General features: G+C 44.8%; 1 protein-coding gene across 16 annotated transcripts in view; it reads right to left on the bottom strand.

The window, feature by feature from the left end:
* Nucleotides 1-1523: 1523 nt before the first annotated feature.
* The window catches only part of ATP11B (ATPase phospholipid transporting 11B (putative)), an 80818-nt gene continuing 61676 nt past the window's right edge, over nt 1524-20665 (bottom strand). For 2 of the 16 annotated variants that reach the window (XR_014564293.1, XR_014564294.1), the window contains 3 exons: nt 13981-14104; nt 11148-11281; nt 1524-7280 (listed from right to left, as the gene is read on the bottom strand). Coding sequence is in view for 10 of the 16 variants with exons in the window: in XM_083739240.1 (XP_083595366.1) it covers nt 11063-11281 (219 nt within the window). In the remaining 6 variants the exon portion in view is untranslated. Of the gene's footprint in view, nt 7281-8247; nt 11282-13980; nt 14105-15697; nt 15782-18212; nt 18372-20665 lie in introns of those variants that run through there. The other 14 variants (XM_083739245.1, XM_083739246.1, XM_083739248.1 and 11 more) reach the window with 9 other exon arrangements.

The following is a 20665-nucleotide window of genomic DNA, read 5'->3' as shown; positions in this document are numbered from 1 at the left end:
CTGTTCTCTGATGAAAATCCATTTGAATAAGTTAAAAGACGATTCATATAGCTTTAAAAGCTTTAAGGTAACTTTTCTTACGGGTCTTGTTTTCAAGATGTGATGGGAATTTCCAGAGGGCTCTCTTGAGCAAGAGGAGCAGGTTAACTTAGGAACGTTTTACACATTACACAGAGGCAGATCTCGATTTTGCCCTCGATTGTGCCACGAGTATAAACTCTACATGGCTTCTTAGTGAATGCACCTACGTGCTACATGCATTTATATTTCTATTTTGGGTGTACACCTAGAATTGACGTGGAGGTAAGGTTGCCACCCTATGCACCAAACTCAATACCTCTGAATAAACACTTGTAGGAGTTAAGATTCTTTACACATGTTGTCCTCTCTGGAATCTAGTGAAGAATTGAGGTCCAGATCTCATCTGGGGAAAAAACCTTTTATCAGCAGTGTAATGTTACAAAATCAGCAGCTTCCAAGTATGGTACACAAAGTTTCAATTTCTTGGCTTCCTCCAATTTGCGATTACTATATTGATGCTTAGGTGCTTGTGAGCCAACTCTCCATTCACTAGATATTTAGAACACACACACCCCCCAGCCTAATTTCATGTGGATGGCAAGGAAGGGGGAAATGGAGACTGCATTGCAGGGCCTTGCCCGCTGCCAGCTTCATGTGCCAGCCACCAGGACTGGAGGAAACGAAGGTTTTTATCCCTGCGCTTGAGTATCCCAAGAGGTCACCGCAATCTCTTCCTAGCGCAGCGTGACAGCGGGTGCTCAGGAGCCCAAACTGAGTAATTCAAGAGCATCATTTGCACTGCTTGCTACACTGCTACACCTTGCAGCTGCCTTTGTGGTTGTATAGCAATTTCTGATTTGGGCAGGCAGGTTGGTATGTACTGGCCCTATTTTTCTTCTTTGATGAAAAGTACAATATAAGCCATGGCTATTTGCTGTGGTGGATTATTCGTGTAAATATAAAGCACTGCATAACAGGTTTAGGTTTTTTTTTAGCTTGTTATTTTAATTGTAGACCCGACAGTGTAGGGTAACAAACAACAGATAATGGATTATTGTTCAATGGGTGAATGAGTGCGTGTTAACCCTAGCTGCTATTATGGTAAAGCTTGCAAATATTGCAGCCCTTTTAATGGGACTAAACAAGAATCTAAACCAATGTGTTAAAATATGCAGAGTAACGATGGGGAGCTGTGGCCTTCCAGGTGTTAGAATAAAAAAGTTTAAAGGGCCCTTGGATTCAAGTGAGAGGCTACCGAAGCCTCATCCCTACTGTGGAAGCGCAATGAAACACACAAAACACTGGAAAAAGCTGCCACCTTCTATTTGAACTCCTTGCTTTTCTTAAAAAAAATGGCAGGTGGATAGAGTTGCTGAGCTGCAAACCCTTTTCCTTTCTCTACCTGTGCACAGACAATTTGTAGAATGCACTAAAACATGCAATTCCTCACCCTCAAATCCTTAAGCACCCATTCTTAAGCAGTGAAGACAAGACAAGTGGCATAAAAGTCAAAAGATTTATTCAATAAATATAATTTCCATAAACTTTTGTAGAACAACCTATTGACATAGCAGTACGGTCAGCACGCTATATTAAACTCTGTTTCCACAGAGGATCTAAAAACGATGGTAGAGGTGGCCACAGTGCCCAGGGTCAAGATTACTTGGTACCTATTATTGCTCTGGTTTCCCAACAGGCAATGCTGCTTTAATGTCCCTCTTGCACAGTTTCAAACAGCTAAGATGGGGCTGCATTCGGTGCTCCTTCCAACAGCACCATGCAGGGGCCTTTTCAAACCCTGAGAGCAGTGCACCCCACCAGGCTTGTCCACAACTGAGAATCTAGAGGGCTTGCTGTTTCTTCATGAAGGAGGACCAATTTGCAGGACCTTGAATCAAGCATGTTTGATGAAGCGCAGTCTTTGGCATAGTAAGAATAATGTCTCATACCTGAAACCACCCTCGTTTTAAAAATAAAGTATTTCCCAGCTTCTTTAAAAAAACACAAGTCAGTAAATATTTAATCCTGCAGCTAAGTAACAAAATAGGCCTTCTCTGAAATGGCAATTCTTGTTGAAAATGGTGAGTACACACACAACAAGCACTATCTGTCGCACGGGATCTCATTGAAACCTAAATTCTGCCCCAAGACGGAGATTATGAGCTGTGCTTTACCCGCTCCCCCCCTCATTGATTTTAGTGTGACCGAATTACAGCACAATCCTATCCAAGTTCGCTCTGCTACAAAAGTCCACCATGCACAGTGGAGCTAAGAGACAGGAGGTTTGAGCATGATCAACCATCCCTTTGCAGTGATTTTTCTCCAACTTGGTGGCCTCCGGCCACTGCATGTGGTACTTCAACAAGAGGATGCCAAGTGAAGGAAAGCACAGCCTGCATACTTCCTAATATGTCTCTGGGCCCTTCTCAGTCACTTATCATTCTACTGTCCATCACCTGTTACAGAGGTTCAATGCATTTACATGACACATGGCAAAAAGGATAAAGATGGCCATAGTTGTGTCTGCCACCAAATTATTATTGGTATTGCTCCATAATAAGCACACAGGCTCTACTTGTAGTCAGTCCTTCAACATTTCCAGGGTCCAGCGTTAGTCACATTTCTCAATGTGGGGCCCGGGTTTAACACAAACGTCCCTCCTCAAGCCAGTCTACACTGCAGAAGTTTGGGTTTGCATTCCTTATCCCTGGGGAGCCCTGGAAGTTCTGTGTTGGCAAATGTGTAGTACCTGCACCCAATTGCAATCCCTGGGATTTTAGGGAGCGGAGCCACAGCAGGTTTCCGCAGCATCTTTATGACAATGGGTATGTGTTACAGGAAGCCACTATGCATCAACTCCCTAGCCCATCTAGCTCAGTAGTCTACACTGGTTGGCAGCTCTTCGGGGTTCAGTCCAAAGTGTTTCAAAGCCAGTTGACGCCAGGGCCTAAACTTGGAACCTTCTGTGTTCAAAACAAGGTCTCTACACTTGAGCTACCTGAACTCCAGCTCCTGGCTGCTTTCCCCCAGCTTTTCCTATTGGGCATTTAAGTCATTCCTGCATGATATATATAGAGATTTCAATATACAAATGTTCTACTGATTGCACGTTAGATACACTTGGAAAGTGAAGTTCACAAAGCAATCAAATTTGGAATATTAAATTTTAAAGAGAGATTCTATTCAGCCTTAAAAACTTGGGGGGGGCAGGTCAAAAGAATGTTTCAGACTACCTTCTTTCAGGGACGCGGGTGGCGCTGTGGGTAAAACCTCAGCGCCTAGGACTTGCCGATCGCATGATCGGCGGTTCAAATCCCCGCGGCGGGGTGCGCTCCCGTCGTTCGGTCCCAGCGCCTGCCAACCTAGCAGTTCGAAAGCATCCCCGGGTGCAAGTAGATAAATAGGGACCGCTTACCAGCAGGAAGGTAAACGGCGTTCCGTGTGCTGCGCTGGCTCGCCAGATGCAGCTTGTCACGCTGGCCACGTGACCCGGAAATGTCTGCGGACAGCGCTGGCTCCCGGCCTATAGAGATGAGCGCACAACCCTAGAGTCTGGCAAGACTGGCCCGTACGGGCAGAGGTACCTTTACCTTAGCTTCTTTCAATGGCTGAGCAATGTTTAGCACTACAAAATGCAGCTTCACACAGGGCGATACCGCTGAAACTTTACATGGGCAGAGGCTGTGCAGGCCCACTGAAGGCAACGGGACTTTGCAGGGAGTGTTTTTGGTACAATGCCCCCTCCTGCAAATCTCCAAACATCCTTAAATATGCATAGCATGTTTTAAGCAGACAAAACTCTATAGTATTTGGAAATAAGTAGACTCCTTGGGGCTCTGCAGATACCCCCAAAGTATTGCAAATAGAGCTGCATGTAGGAGATGCCTGACCCACTGAGTCCCTGAGTCCCAAGCTTATTTCTTGTCTGTTGTCATTAGGAGTTTCTTTCTCCCAGCAGCTGAACTTCTGAGGATGCCCAAGTCCCTTTTTGTGGAAAAATCTGTAAAGTCTGAACTGGTTCTAAACAAGGGGGCCTAAACACCTGATTTCCATGGGCATTTAAGTCTCCTCTCCACACTGTACTCTCCAAGCCATGGGTGAAGAACTCATGGCCTGCCCCATGTTAGTGAACTACAACCGCCATCATTCCAGACCACTGGCCATTTTGTATAGGGCTCGAGGGAGCTGGATGTTCCTTACGCCTGTTCTCATGATAAACAAGGCCCAATTGTCAAAGGTTACTGTGAGAGGAGGATTCTCTTCTGTTGCTTTTGAGCCAGATACATCCCAATATTTTCTGTTGAGGGTAACATTTGGGGCAGCAGGAGAAAGCTTGTCAGCAATGCCAAAAAACAACAGATGCAAGCTGCAAAACCCTTCCCAGAACCACTCCCACACCAACACCAATGTGGAGAGCAGGGAACATACTCCACAATCAATGTGTGGCATTTAGAAAAGGCACACCCCACTATGAATGGGGATGCCACAAACCTGGCCATGGGCAGACTTGGGTTGGAAGAAAGAATCGACTTGGCCAACTTGAAGCAACACACAGAGCTGCCCGGAAGGTGGAGGACAATCCATGTTGGCTTGTTCTGCGCAGGATTGTGCCAGACAGCATGAGGCTATATGCACAATGTCACACTCTGTAAGAGAGATGGCTTTCTGAGTCACTTGAGTACCTTCAGAAGCCCCATCTAGCAATCCTAAGGAGCAAAGTCAAGGGTTTGATGCAGATGCAGTTCTCCGTGGCCAACGTTTTTGCAGAGTTCCTACCGTGGTGAAGGCTTCCACAGTGATATGAATGAAGACAGCCCTGTTCGTACATCATGCCTCTTTGCAGGGTTTTGGACTGGGAATCTTGTATGAACATTTGACTGCTGAACTGGGATTTTGCAGTTCAGATTCTTCCAGGGGGTCGGCAATACGCAACGCTAATTTGACACTAGGTTTCCTTATGTGTATTCCGTGAACTAGAGAGACTTAACAGAACTTACCCCTTACCTAAAATCAGTAAAGCAGGAAAATGGGCCCACTCTACTTTTCCTGGCTGGTCTTAACAGGTACAAATATGTTATAATTCATGAATTTCACACTTGATTCATTTTGCTCGGCCTATGGCTGAACCTAGAACTAATCAGACCAAGAAACCAAAATGCACAAACATTTTTTTTAAAAAAAGATAAAATTATAAAAGCATCTGTGGTCCAATACAAAATATATTAGCTCTGCTTCCATTTGCCCCAGGTCCTGTTTATCATGCACAAAACATATGGTACAATGAAATAAATCTTCTCTGACTTTGCTTTTTCCCCTCAGAAAGAAAATTATACCTGGGCTTGGACAGATGGACTCTTATACTCTTCCTGAATTTGTTTAAATACATGCTTCTTCTGCGCCCTTACATACACTGAGGAGGGGAGGAGAGAGAGAGGAGGGAGAAATGGGAAGTTTTGAAAAAATGAAGTCAATAACTCTTCAAATTGCGCAACTGTGGACAAAAGTATTTAAAAATCTAACTCTTCAAACACTCTTTTTTTAAAAAAAGTAACTTAAGTTATACATTTCAATAAATGCTTGGAGCTTGATTATTTGTCAAGCCTGATGCCTTTTCTAACCTTTTGCCTGAAAAGATGAGATGAGAAGATGAAATGAAAAACCAGGAGGGCAACAGCATGTATGAATTAGTGGTTTATGTCACTGACAAAATGGACTGAATAAGGAGAAAAAAATGGAGACAAAATCACTTATGCAAACAGCAGCTATCTGATCACAAGGGGTGTCATCCAGCGGGAACGCCTGCCATCCTTTGTGCATCTAAACTGAAATGCACGGGAGCTGTGCCAGAGTGCTGCTGGCGTATATTGAATACCCCTCCCTTCTAAGGAAAACATGAACTTGTGGCAAAAAACACTTGCAGACATTCCTAGAAATGACAGCGTCTGTAAGCAGAGGACCCAACACAGAGGTCAACGCGATGAGATCCAAACACGGAACGGAGTTCTTCGAGGCTTGCTGCATTTTTGGAAGCAGCCACCGACACAGTTAGTTAAGGCTGCCTTCAGAAGCAGCATGGTGGGAAAAGCATTGACACTTCCAAAGTGGACATTTATAGGGGCACGTGGCTGGTGAGAGCAGGGTGTCATGAGCTCATCGCACTCAATGCAGTTGAGCCCCGATACGGAAGCGAAACACAATGGCCTCATTTTACGCATTGTTGTTTTTTTTCCACCACCAGGAAGATGATGCTCTTCTCAGCGTCGCTCATGACCTGCTTGGCTCAAAAAGGAAACTGCAGTGGACATGCGAACAATTTGCACAGGGCTTGCATTTTGAAATGTGAACTCCTGCACAGGGGTGATATGGGATTCATAAAAGGGCTGCCACTAAGTCTGCAGTCCCTGCAAAAACCGGGAGAATAATTAACTGCTTAAAAGTGCTCTCCTATTAAGAGGATAATATTACTAAATAAATATATGGAGGGGGGGGGAATGTGTACAAAAAAGCAGGCCCCTGATCATGCATGCCTGGGGAACAAAACGATTATTCATTCAACAACATTTTGCTGTGATTTTCCATGTTCAAAACTTCCAGGTAGTCTAACAAGGGTATGACAAATATTGAGTTCTCAATTTGTGGAGATGTTGGAGCTACCACATTAATAGTGCTAGCAACGTCCTATCTTGATTATCTTCTTAAGATTACGGATCTCTGGACAGCAAATCAAACCACATCTTTCCTTTTAAAGTAATTCCAACATATTGTTGTTGATTGACTCGATCATGGAAAACCAAGAGTATCCATTTGAAGAATGCCAATAGGCTTCAGCTCCATTAAATGGCATTTTCAACATGGTTTGTTGCAAATGATAATCTGGAACCTTCAAAATCAATATTCTTATAGTAGGACAACCCATAACTGCTTTCCAGCGACATTCAAATGAAATGCAAACTATCCACCCAGGCTGTTTGGCATGGAACCCAGAGGAAAATCTCCTTAAATCTTCTGCAACAATTTGGGGGAAAATAAGAGACACTCCAGGACAAAAATAATTTTCTTTAAAAAAAAAAATTGGAGGTGAGGGGTGGGTAGCAGATTTGCTAAACCAATGGTACGCTACGGAATTTGTTTGTAAGCTAGCAAACTTATGGATTTCCAAAAGACACTGAGAAAAGTCTCAACATATGATTGAGTCCATGGTGGACAACGTCAAGATGCTTCGGTCGTTGGTATAGAAGGGTTCCGTAGAGCTCCATGATCTAAAGTAACAATAAGAAAGAAGTTTTGCTGACTGGAAATGTGAATTTCTGTTTGGGAAAAAAGTGGGGAGGGGGATTTTAAAGGGATTAAAAAAAATAAAAGCAAAAGGAAGTGAGCCAAGGGTCCGTGTTTTCCAGGGATTAACATGGGCATCATCTGGAAGGGCCCTGGGTTTCAAATCTGGGCTTTGTAACATTTTGGATGTGATCAACAGAGATGCAGAACATTCCCAGACTGCAGAAGAAAAATGGGGGAAAGCTTCATGTTAGAAGCACCCCTATTACTAGCTCATAATTAGGTAAACAATTATGCCCCTTTACACATATGGGGCTTGTTTTCATGTAGTGGCCATGATTCGAAACCCAACTCCTGTGGAGGATTCTCAGGATTGACTTCAGGGGAATTGCTGCTTATCATGCACTAGAGGTGGCTAACCTATGCCCCCCCCCCCCGAACAATATCCACCATCCCAGACAATTGGCCATGCTTGATGAGGCCAATGAGAATTGCAAGTCAACATATGGAAGGGGCCATAGGTTAGTCACTCGTGGCATGCAGTGAAGAGCAGGATCGTCTAGTCATTGTGGAATATTTTCCTCTCATTGGAACGAGCGTGAAACCTTTGTTAAAGATGCGTATTAGTGGCATGCAATTGTGCCACATGTATTTCAGGAGAAAGGTGTAAATGAGCACAGGTACTGATTGGGAAGTTAAAAAAAACCCACACACATTCGGAACAAAAACCAAAAATAAATAATAATGGAAACATCCATCTCCATCCCAGCTATCTGAAATATCTTGAGGAAGTAGCTGTGAACATGTATCATTAATAAAACCACACGATTCAGCACTTGAGTGACTAATGCAATGACGAACAGTTTGATTGATGGAAGACAGACGAGCAACATATTTTGGCAACTTAGAAAAGTCATGCACAGATTCTTGTTTTGAAAAATCAATGAAAGCTCAGAATAGAAATCATATTTTAATTTTAAAGCGTTAAAAGAGGATTTCATGTGCTGTACCCATTTCCCCTTCACTCCAAGCATTTAACACCATTCGATGAAACAAAAGCATTCCCATTCAGAATGTCACCAGGTACTGATTTCACATTCTAGTTCTCTTATTTGACAGAATATTCAGTGCTGGTAATCATGGGTGTCACACAATGTCTTCGAGCCAATAAACCAGGTAAATTGTTAGCATGGGTAAGTCAAGAGACTTGATGGATACTGTTGGCCAAGTGGAAAAATTGTAATACTGGAAGTGGATAACTGAAATGGCTGAAACAGACGTTCTACCTATACTACCAATCATATGGAAAACAGAACCTGAAGACGTGTGTTTCATCTGACAACAGACAATGCTGGGACAGATAACTAGAAAGTTCTCAGCTCAGACCCAAAGTGTTATCAGTCATAAGCACATGGCGAGTCTACTGTCACTAAGGTTACTTATTTCACCCTGGTCCAATGACTCAGGACAGACACTGAGGCCGCCCATTCATTCCCAGAGCAGCAGCTGATCTGAATACATGCTCTGCAGCCTTTCAGGAAAGTGAATGAGGACTTCAGGTACCCAAGAGTTTATTCTGGGTGCACATCTCAGTGCTCCAATAGATTCGGGGAAGAAATACTGAAGACTGATACTGTCCTGTCTGTCTCAAATCACAGTGATTTGGGCAACATCTACTCCATGTCTAGAGCACAACTGCTCTAAATCTATGATTTTAGGGAATCAACTTTTACTCTACAATTGCTGCATTATAATCTTGGTGAAGAGATGAGCTACAATTCCAAACTGTCTGAGGAACGGTGCTGTGCAATTTTCAAAGCAAAACTGGGCCAGGAAAATTATTAAGTCTCTTTCAAGCAATGATCTAAAGCAGCGGTTCTCAACTTGTGGGTCCCCGGATGTTGTTGGACTACAACTCCCATCATCCCTGAGCTCTGGCCTTGCTAGATAGGGGCGATGGGAGGTGTAGTCCAACATCATCTGGGGACCCACAGGTTGAGAAAGGCTGATCTAAACCAAATTATTTCAGCAGAATTTAAAACCAAAACAGAAAATGTTGCAGGGTGTGCTGCGATGGTGCCAAGTCATGTTCTCGGATTGCTTTTTAAGATGCATGGTAAGTTCAAGAGGGTATTATTCTGTCAAATAGGAGACTTTAGTCACACCGTGCTGGCCATACACTTATAGATGATGCAGAAACAAAAGCAAAAACCATCAGAATTGTTAGCCAAAGTTGAACATGAAGCAGATTATACCTACCTTTTGTGAACACCATGCATAGCCAGAACCTTTGCGATATTGGCCTGGTTTGCAAATAACACTAAACTTGGCTTAGCAAGAACGAGAAAGCTTCGCTCCACCCCCCCCAGTCTTGCTGCTGCTGCTACTCAGAGCTAAACCACGGCTGCACACTCTTGCCTTGCATGAGAATCTGTGCTCATGGTTTGTCTCACTTCCGGGAAACCATGAGCTGCAACAGGCAATTTTTTCCCCTTGAGTAGCCGCTCGTGGCATGTTGGCACACGAGCCAGATTTGCACGTAACTCTAGGTCTATCCATGGTTTAGCTCCGAGTAGTACAGTGGCCGCAGGGCCGGAGAGGGAGTGAAGTGGCTATGATTTTCCAGAACGTGGTTATCAATCGGAGGTGTTAGAAGAAACTCAGCTGCAACAGGTGATTTTCTACCCCACAAATATTTCTCTGTGTTTGTGTCACGCTGTTTCCTCCCGGCTACCCTAGTTTCAGCAGAAGGACGAAGTTGCAGACAAATTCTGCAGATTCTAAAATTTGCTGTTCTAAAACGGTTCCAAACATAACCGTGCTTGTCAAGGATATTTATATGGGCTCTATTGGATATACTGCTTTTTTAAAATAATAAAAAATAGGTATCTACAACTGAAGGAACATTTAGCACTGATTTCTGAATGGCATGTATTGCAGGTAGAAGTAGAAAAGTCCCGAAAATTTAAAAACTGTTATTTTGAGCTGCTTTGGCTCCGTCAAGTTTTGCTATTCAATTGTAAGTATATAAAACTCCTGTTCCATATTGTTTTAAAAGTATTTTTTTAAAAAACAAAACACTGCCAATGTACAAATAAAAGCCCCAAAATAAAACCCTCCCCAAAGCGTTCCTTTTACATTTGCAGAGGATGTTATATTTCAGGGGAGAAAATGCAACCTTTGTATAACTAGAATCAGACACTGTAATATATGACTAGTGAGCAGACAGACACTGAACAAACAAGGGATTGCACAAACCGTTTTCTAATTTGCGAACACAAGGAAGAGCTAAATCAGGGGAATAAATCAGGACAGTGATCAGATTTTGAGGAAAAGGAAATACAAGGCAAGAGAGGAGGGGGGAAATCACATTGATATATGCACACAAGAAAAGGAGAAGGAAAAAACGGAGCTCTTTTTGGACTGCGGCACACGCACAAAGCTTGGCATGAGCAGAAGCTACTCTCTTCTGCTCCCTGGCAAATGCACTCGGATCGCTTGTTGGTATTGCAGAGAGCAGGGGAGCCCCGGCTCATGTGCAGCTTCATGCGTATGTCAAAGCCGCTCTAGGCACACTGCAGCTGCTGGATCGGACGACGTCGCGGGAAAAATTCAGGAAGTTTTCGGAACAAAATACCAATACAAAGGCAGCTTTCTTTCTTGCGCTCCACTGAAAGGGCTTCCAGGAGAAGCAGAAACACTGATCTTTTGAGATCCAAAAATAAAAAAGGGGGTGGGCCCTACGAGGAGCGCCTCCTGCCTCTCCTTAGACATCTACAGCTGCCGGCTCGTCGTGCTCCAGTTTATAAGAGAACCGTCGGCAGCAAAGGCAATTGAGAGAAATTCCACACCTGTTGATTCGCGTCGGGCTGCAGCTCCCCATCACTCGCTCCAGCATTCTTCTAAGAGGCGCACATGCTGTTTCTCCATCTGAGAAGCAGCACATGGAGTCCAAGCAGTTGATACCTGCACTTGTCTCAGTAAGCTGAGGGGGTGGGGAAGACAAAGGAGAGATCAGCGTATCAGATTCCTTTTCTTTTTTCCTTTCTTTGCTATTACAGGTCACAAACCTCTTTAGGGAAAAAGGGGGGGGGGAGAGCAACACAAATCTTAGGAGCATGAACGCAATACGTATGAGCTAGCCTACATGCATCCTTCTTGCAGATCCTGTAAACTTATGTTGGGCAATTCAGTATAATGGAGGTGCAGCAGTGATGGGGCACCATTTAAAACAGGGGTAGGCAACCTAAGGCCCGGGGGCCAGATGCGGCCCAATCGCCTTCTCAATCATGAGTAGAATGTGGCCTTTTATTTAAAATGCATCTCTGGGTTATTTGTGGAGCCTGCCTGGTGTTTTTATGAGTAGAATGTGTGCTTTTATTTAAAATGCATCCTCTGGGTTATTCGTGGGGCACAGGAATTCGTTTATTTATTTATTTTCAAAATATAGTCCGGCCCACCACATGGTCTGAAGGATGGTGGACCGGCCCACAGCTGAAAAAGGTTGCTGACCCCTGATTTAAAACCTGGACACCTTGCCATTAATGAGAGCACTTTCTTTGGCACTAGATCCAAAACGGGAAACCAAAACAACAACATTAGCTACGAGGTCTGGGACCCAGGATACTCACCCCTCGTCCCTGACCCATGGTGCCCCACTAGCTATTTCTGCTTTCTCTTTAGGTCTCACTGGCCTAACCCAGACCATACTTTTGCCCCCATTGTTGCCTTCCCCACTTTCCAGCAGTGCCCACAAGGTCAAAAGCAGCTTTGACTCGGCAACCTACTGACAAAGTCTCATTGACCTGCTGGGTTTGAACTCAACAAGTGGGAATCACTTCTGTGGCTGCGTAAATGGAGAGAAATAAAAGGAAACGACAGGGAAACCATTTTGAATTGGCATATGCCTGACATCCTGCCAACAGCTGCTGCTGCTGCTACCATGACAGCAGGGATGATTTTTATCGAGAAGCAAACAAAGGGACATCCGTTTTCTTGTGTGGCGTCAAGGTGCTAAACCTGAGAAGGCAGGTGACTAGAGCTCCTTGGAGGAAGTGTGTGGTACAAATGCCAATGAATAAAATTATTTCCACTTGAATTAGGGAGTTTGGGGAGACAGAGCTGGGTAAAGGAGGGGGAAAAACATGTTTAAAGTAGTAACATTAACAACCACCAATAGCACAAAGGGTAAACAAGCAGCGGGGCATTCAAGCTGAAATGAACAACAAAAAAGTAGGCTTGTCTTATTAGTTAGTATGAAACCGGCTAGCGGAAAGAAAGGCACTGAGGACCCCCCCCCCAAAAAAAAACCCCAAATGGTTAGTGAGGGGAAAAGCAACAATTACATACACGGTTGAACATCTTAGCTGAAACCCATGTCAGAAGTGTCACAACTTTTTGTACAACTTCAAAACCACATTAGAAATCTCACAAACGATGCAATTGTCAATTGAATTGAAGCTTATCACTGGCACTTAAACAGCCATTTTCTACTGTAAGACTCAGAAGCCTAAAGTCTTCACACCCCTGCCCTAAACGGTCTCAGCCCAGTATACCTGATGGAGCATTTCCAACCCCATCGTTCAGCCCAGACACAGAGGTCCAGCTCCAAGGGCCTTCTGGTGGTTCCCTCCCTGTGAGAAATAAGGTCACAGGGAACCAGGCAGAGGGCCTTCTCAGTAGTGGCACCCGCCCTGTGGAACACCCTCCCATCAAATGTCAAGGAAATTAACAACTATCTGACTTTTAGAAGACATCTGAAGGCAGCCCTGTTTAGGGAACTTTTAAATGTTTGACGTTTTATCGTGTTTTTTATTTTCTGTTGAGAGCCACCTAGAGTGGCTGGGGAAGCTCAGCCAGATGGGCAGGGTATAAATAATAAAATTATTATTATTAGACAGCTTAATGCCCTTCTCTCCTCTTTCTTCCATTCACTCCCACGTCACCATTGTCCTGCCAAAATAAAATCAATCTTCTCCCAACTTCGACTTACCAAGACATATTTTACTACATTTGTAGTAGAGTGCCCCTGGACACTTCAGGTCTCTCTCCACCTGTTCCTTGCACATACCCACCCACCCCACCTCTCTGGTGGGTCCCCAACCCTCCAGAGGTGCTCAGAGAGGTCCAAGAGACTACAGGAAAAAGAGAAAACTAATGGGCCCTCCTACAGACAGATCTCTTTGGGTCCTACCCAGGAAGTCTTACCTCAGAAGGGAACAAATTTCTATGGATATCCTGCAGTAGGCCAGGCTACAAAAATAAGAGGAACTAGCTGAAGTCTGCTACATTTCCGAGGAGGATAACCAACAAACAAGCGGCCTTCCCATCATTCCTGAATACTGACCATATTACTTGGGGCTGATGGGACTTGTGAGTTCAAAAACATCCAGGAGGCCACAAGACTAGTCATCCCTACTTTAAATATCATCAGTGGTCTTAAAACGCTTTTTAAAAAAACCTTCAGACTGCAATGCAGCACGTCCCACCCCTCCCCATTAGTTCTTAATGGAATTAAGAAACCAAATTAAATCAATGTGGCAATATTAGTGATCGAGTTTGTTAGGAAAAACACAAAACCAGAGGCATGCCAAGATGTCAAAAGTGCTTCATGGTGAAAAGAGCACCACAGATGAACTGATTCATGATGAGCTAGATTATTAGGATATAGAACTCGGGTACTACCTAGGGCACACGGTCACTCTCGCTGCCTAAGAGCATCTGCTAGTAGTTGCCTGCTGTCCTCCCCTCTGTGCCTGCCTTCAGTAAAATCACATGCTGGGGTGACTGAACCCCTTTCTTCTTCCATCTAAAAAAGGACACAAAAAGCAACAGACCTTATAAAGCACCCAGCCGTTCTACAGGAATAAAGACAGCCATTACACTCAAGTAAACGAGGCGCTCAGGGCAACATTCTCGGTGCTAGTGTACGCAATTTGCTTATCCACAAGCTGAAATGCCAGCGAACAGAAAACAAAAATGAAGCAGAGTAGATGCAAATGTTTAATCAGCAATCTGTCGTAAGTGTTTTCTAAAGATATTTGGTTCTGTCCTTGACCAATGCAGCAATTGTGGCACTTTAATCCACTGGGGGACGTAACCTGCAAAGCAGGGTTTCTTGAGTGCCACCCCCCGTGTTTTGTGTAGCACCTTGCACAATAATGGCGAGTAACATGAAAAAGGCTACAGACGTTTGCTTTATTGGACCCAAGAGAAGAATACTGGCCCTTGAGCATGGCTGGCCTTACAGTTTCCACAGCGGGTGGCTGTAAAAATGCGATGAATTGTGGGGGGAGATGCGTCAAAGGCTAATGGCTTAAGCAGCACACCCTGCTAGCTGAAGTAGACCCAGGTACAGTGGCTAATTTAAGACAAAAAGATGTAGAAACTCAAGCCTGGGATTAGTGCCAAGGTATAGTGATTAGTGTCGAGACAACAACTTGGGAGACCAGGTTTCAATCCCCAGTCATCCATGAAGCTCACTGGGTGACCATGGGCCAGTCACTGCCTCTCAGCCCAATCTACCACACAGGGATTAAGTGAGATGGGGAAGAACAATGTTTCCCATCTTGAGCTCTCTGGAGGAAAATGCGGGATATAAATGCAATTAATAATAATAATACAATCAACCTTTCCCCCCTGCTCCTACAACTTGCTCTGAGAACAGAATGAAAAAATCCAGGAGTTCTCTTGGTTTGCCAAGGTATCTCTGATGACCACAGAGGGAGTGGATACTTTCTCTTTTTTCTCTCTACAGCAGCTTGCAATGACTTATGGTCAAGTTGCCAGAACGCTCCTGAAACCACCCCTTGCCTCAGTTGTGATTTCACAGAAGAGGAGGAGTTTGGATTTGATATCCCGCTTTATCACTACCCGAAGGAGTCTCAAAGCGGCTAACATTCTCCTTTCCCTTCCTCCCCCACAACAAACACTCTGTGAGGGGAGTGAGGCTGAGAGACTTCAGAGACGTGTGACTGGCCCAAGGTCAGCTGCATGTGGAGGAGCGGAGACGCGAACCCGGTTCCCCAGATTACGAGTCTACTGCTCTTAACCACTACACCACACTGGTTCCCAGAATATGCTCTTCCTTGCCGGGTAAATACGGACCTGAGCATTACTGAAGTGAGCTTCATTTGAGAAAAGATTAAATGGGCAGGGATGAATTTTCATATCTTGTAAATATAATATAAGAAATCCAATTCATGACGTACATAAACAGATTAGGGCTTTAAAACAAAATAAAGGGGCCACTGGTCTGCTGTTCTGCATGTGCTTCTGCTAGAAAGGAGTTAATTCCTAAAAGCTGCGTCAGCATCCCTTTTCAATGTACTTCATGTACAATATCTAATGGCACTACTCTATCGACTGTTATAACTTTTACTAAAAGCATTATTTAAACCACCTTACTATTGCTTTGGGTCAACATGCTCCTGGTTCCTGCCTGATTTACTTCACAAATTCAGAATGAGCAATGAGGGATTCATTCCTGGGGAAATAATGTCATTTACATGAGATATTGTCCAAGATTAGATCTGGATGCTCTGATGGCAAGAAGTTGCACAATAATTATTTTATATTGGTAAAAGCAAAAAGCATGAGATCTAAACCAGGGTTTCCCAAACTTGTGTCTCCAGCTGTTTTTGGACTACAGTTCCCATCATCCCTGACCCCTGGTCTTGCTAGTTAGGGATGATGGGAGTTAGTCCAAAAACAGCTGGAGACCCAAGTTCGGGAAACACTGTTCTAAACAAATCTAAAGGTAATTACTATGCTCATTGTTTTTCAGTGCAGTACTGATCTGCAATGGGCTTTGATAATTGGTATTTATTTTGCATTTGACAAGATTCACATAGTACTTGATCAGTAAAAACCTCCATGGGCTTTTTAAAGTAGCATACTCCCAAGTCAGCTTTCCATGAAAACTACAATCCATTTTGAACTGTAGTATTTGCAAGCTTCAAAATTAGAACTTCAGATTTCAGACTGCCATTTTTGAAGGCACTCTGGCCAATGCCCCACGTTCTGCAACACAACTTTCTCCTGGAAACAGGGAATTAGGCAGAATAGCTTTAAATTTGAGGGGGCTTGCAGCCTGAGCCTCAGAAGTAAATGCCACCAAGTTCAATGGTATTTACTCTCACAGTGCAGCCTTAGTCCTGTAAGCTTAGTGGAACTACAGGATATTAGACATTTATCTATTAAAGTGATCCATATCCTGCTTTACAAATTTGTTCACAAGCTTTAAAGATAGAAAGCCATTGAGTTCAAGGCTTTATGCTTCTGTGGGCTCTGTAATATGGTGGCATGCTCATTCCTGCACCTCCAGGCAAGGAAGAACCGATATGACCTTAAACACTACACTGGTCCATTTGAGATTTTAGCATATCGACTCTTCCAGCAGTGGATAGTTAACAAAATAACCAAACCACATGTCCTAGGCTCAATACATTTACTGATGAAGCTACAGTGCCATGCGAATTCCTTTTTGGCCTTCCTGGTAAATGGTAATTAACATTTTACCTGGGAGGGGTCATTTATCAGTAAACCTGAAGAACTGTTAAAGCAGGATTCCTCAAACTCGGCCCTCCAGATGTTTTTGGCCAACAACTCCCATGATCCTTAACTAGCAGGACCAGCGGTCAGGGATGATGGGAACTGTAGTCTCAAAAACATCTGGCGGGCCAAGTTAGAGGAAGCCTGCATTAAAAATGGGAGGTCATAAGCTAAATACCTTATCTTTTGCAGATTTAGCAAGGTATGCTGGGAAACACCCACAATTATGAGGTGCTGAATTAATGTTTCTGTCAAGTCTTAACTCCGTTCAAAATCAACATTATCCTTAATATTTCTGTTACTTGAAAGCTGCTATTCTGATGAAAGGTGCAGAAATGCTTGAGAGTTTATTGACAACAGAAGAAAAGCAGCATATAAACGGAGATAGAGGGACCCATTTATTCATGACTGCAAAACTAATGTCCGGAATGACTTACTCATGTCTGGAAAACAGCAGAATCCACCACTACTTCCAGACTAAGGTTTTCTTCATTTCTATTGCTAATACATCATTAGAATTTGTTATTGTTGAAGATCAAAAGAGAGATACTGGGTCATTGATTGCAGCAACCATGAAATTGGGTTTTTGATTCTGACATTTAGTAGCAGCCAGCCACTGACTAGGAAAGGGATTTTGGATCACAGTTGATAGCTCAATGTAAATGTTGCCCTTGCACGTGGTTGCTGAGAACGGGGCGAATTCCACGGAAAGAACCCAAAAATAAAACGGGCAGTATCATCATGTCTTTATACAAATTTATGGTCTGATGGCAGTTGGAATATCATGTATGATTCTGGTTGCTGGACCCCATTATATTATTGCCAGGAAAGCTGAAGAAAAGGGAAACCAAAATCACAAAGTGGTTGGAACAAGTGCCTTATGAGCAAAGGCTAAAATGTTTTGGAGAAAAACGTGAGGAGGGGGGAACAAGAGAGAGGTATGTAAAATTATGCATGGCATGGAGACAGTGCAGGGAGGTTTCTCCCGCTCTCATAATGCCAGAACCTGAGACCATCTATTGCAAGATGGATGGGCTGAGGATTCAGGACAGACAGAAGGAAGCACTATAGCCAGACCAGTGTTTCCTGAATGTGGGTCTCCAGCTTTGTCGGACTACAACTCCCATCATCTCTAGCTGGCAGGACCAGTGGTCAGGGATGATGGGAGTTGTAGTCCAAAAACAGCTGGGGACCCATGTCTGGGAAACCCTGAGCTAGTTTATGGGATTTGCTGGCTAAAGCTGTACTACTACCAACTTCAAGAGGTTTAATAGGTTAACCATATTAATGGAGATTAAGGCTGTCAGTGGTTACTAACCACAGTGACTACTAACCACTGTTGGAGGCAGTGTGGTTCTAAATACCTGCTTCTGGGGACTGCAAGTGGGTAGAATGCTATGACACGTAAATCCTGGCTTGTGGGAATCCCATAGGAAACAGGATGCTGGGCTAGAACACGCCTTTATCAGATGGAGAAGAGTTCTTCTTGTGAGATTTAATGCCTTGGGAAACATCAATATTTGCTATTAAAAGACAGAAATCAAGCTGAAACTCAAGTCGTTCTGCAAAAGCACTCAGGTGGTTTGTGTTTTCACTGTTCTGTGTCAGTTTTCTGACCTTTCCCACTACACTTCCACACCACCACCATGGCAGAAAGCAGTGGCGTAGCGTGGGGGGTGCCAGGGGTGCTGGCCGCACCGGGCGCAACATCTGGGGGGGCGCAAGTCCAGAGGGAAGGGACAAGTTCCTTCCTCCGCCGGGCTCCCCGCCGCCGCCGCCAGCCTTGCGCCCTAGCGCGCGCGCGCCCGCCGCCGCTGCTGCGCTCCACTCACTGCTCGCAGGAGGAGCAGCCACTGCAGCAGCGCCGACGCCGCCACCAACGCCTGGCCGGGCACGGGCAGCCTCCACACCCCCCCGCCGCCGCCATCCCCTCGGCCCAGCCACAGGCGGCGGCTGCTTCTGCCGACTGGGAGGGAGGAGTCAAACCCTCCGAGAGGAAGCCGGCGGGCGGGCGAGGGTCTCCTGGCGGAAGGGGGCGCCGCTGGCTCCGGCTCTCAGTGCAAGTCTCAGCCGCGGGGGGGGGGGGGCGGGGGCGGCGGGCGAGGACGGAGCGCGGCTGGAAGCCCCCGGACCAGGCTGGGGGGAGGAGAGGCGCTCGCCAAGCCCGGATCTGGAGCGCCTCGGAGCGCCCAAGGAGAGGAGAGGGCGGGGAGGCGCCCGAGGGGAGGGGGCTTCGGCTGCCTCGGCCCGCGGGGGCTCCGCAAATAATAAATTTAATAAATTCCTGCTGAGCCTTAAGGGGGGGTCCTTGGTTCCTTCACTCGCCCCCAGCCCCAATGGCGTAGCGTGGGGGGTGCAGGGGGGCCGGCCGCAACATCTGGGGGGCGCGCTCACATTCGAGTGCTAAAATCCAGGGGTTAGGGGGCGCAAATTACTTGCCTTGCCCCGGGTGCTGACAACCCATGCTACGCCACTGGCAGAAAGGCTGCTTATGACTTTTGAAAAGGAAGATAAATGGAAGGAGCCACTTGTATGGTGTGGTAGGGCTAGAAGAAGCACAAGTACTTCAGTGGCCAAGTTTCATTTCTCCTAGTTTCCTGCCTTCGAGCAACAGGTGATGCTAAACCCACTTGGGGGCATCAACACCCAAGGCAGAAAGCAGAGATATATATTGGAGGGCTGCTCATAAAAAAATGCGGAAGGAGTAGTCAATAACCGTAAGATATGCTATCGGCTTAAACTATGCGAACTGGGGGAAATGTGCTTTGGATAGGCTGAAAACCACAAAAGCCTGTGTGATGCCCAAGAGTACCTAAGACATCATATGAGTACTTCCAAATATCAAAGTAAATGCTGACACATTATTAGTACTTATTGTGATGACATTCTACCCGCCAGGGACAAGAAGCCTCGACTGTTTAAATTTTTGACAGGTCAGATCGGAACGTGTTTGTTTACATACTGCCAAGGAAACATCTGTATTGGCTCCGCTGCAAAATCAATTCAGTTTTTTCTCTTGTGCTGTCACACACCAGCCCAGTTCGGAGAAATGTATATTGACTTAATTCACTAAGGTATGCACGAGCCTTGTGTGCACATGCTCTGACCTTGAACTGCCCCTTTTTTGGCCCATCATGAAATAATGCTTCCAAGCTTAATTGACCGTAACTCCCCATTAAGTCTGAGCTGAAAAACTACAGTTACCGCAGCCAGAGCTGGTCAGGACCTTAAAAGCAACTTCCAACTGTGTTTTAAGATTCCGCGATTCAGAAGCAACCTGGAACTATGGCAGATTGATCCAGGAAATGAATCGCAGTGCATCCAAAAGGAAGGGCCAATACGAGGGCAGAGCACATAGGCAGAAGGCTTGTACGTATCTTGGCATGTTAAGCTCAGAAAGGTAGGCATGTCTGAATTTGTAATTCACAGTTGTAATTCAGGATGTCAGTTTTAAACCTTGGATGAGAAACACCACCTTATAACATGGATGAAGAGCAGAGCTGGAGGCCTACAGGCCTTTAAACTGGACCTTTATTTTTGAGCAATTTTCTTCTTTATTTGCTCTCTTTAAGTCCCTGTAGAATATCACCTGCTGATCAAGTGAAGTATGTTTCGGCTGGTAATGCATTCACTCAGTCTAATCAACACTGTCCCATCAACCCCTTGCTTACAATAAACACATCCATAGGGCATTCAGGTGCAAAACACAATATAAAGCTGCACAAAATTTACACATATATACACAAGCCACAAGGAAGTTGCCCATCACTTGTGCTTTTTTTTTTTTAAAAAAATCAAATTAGCAAAAGTCAAAGTA

Source organism: Podarcis gaigeae (genome assembly GCF_964106915.1).
Source record: "Podarcis gaigeae genome assembly, chromosome: 5".
NCBI lineage: Eukaryota > Metazoa > Chordata > Lepidosauria > Squamata > Lacertidae > Podarcis > Podarcis gaigeae.
Note: the sequence above shows the minus strand (reverse complement) of the source record. Positions and strands in the feature narration are given on the sequence as shown.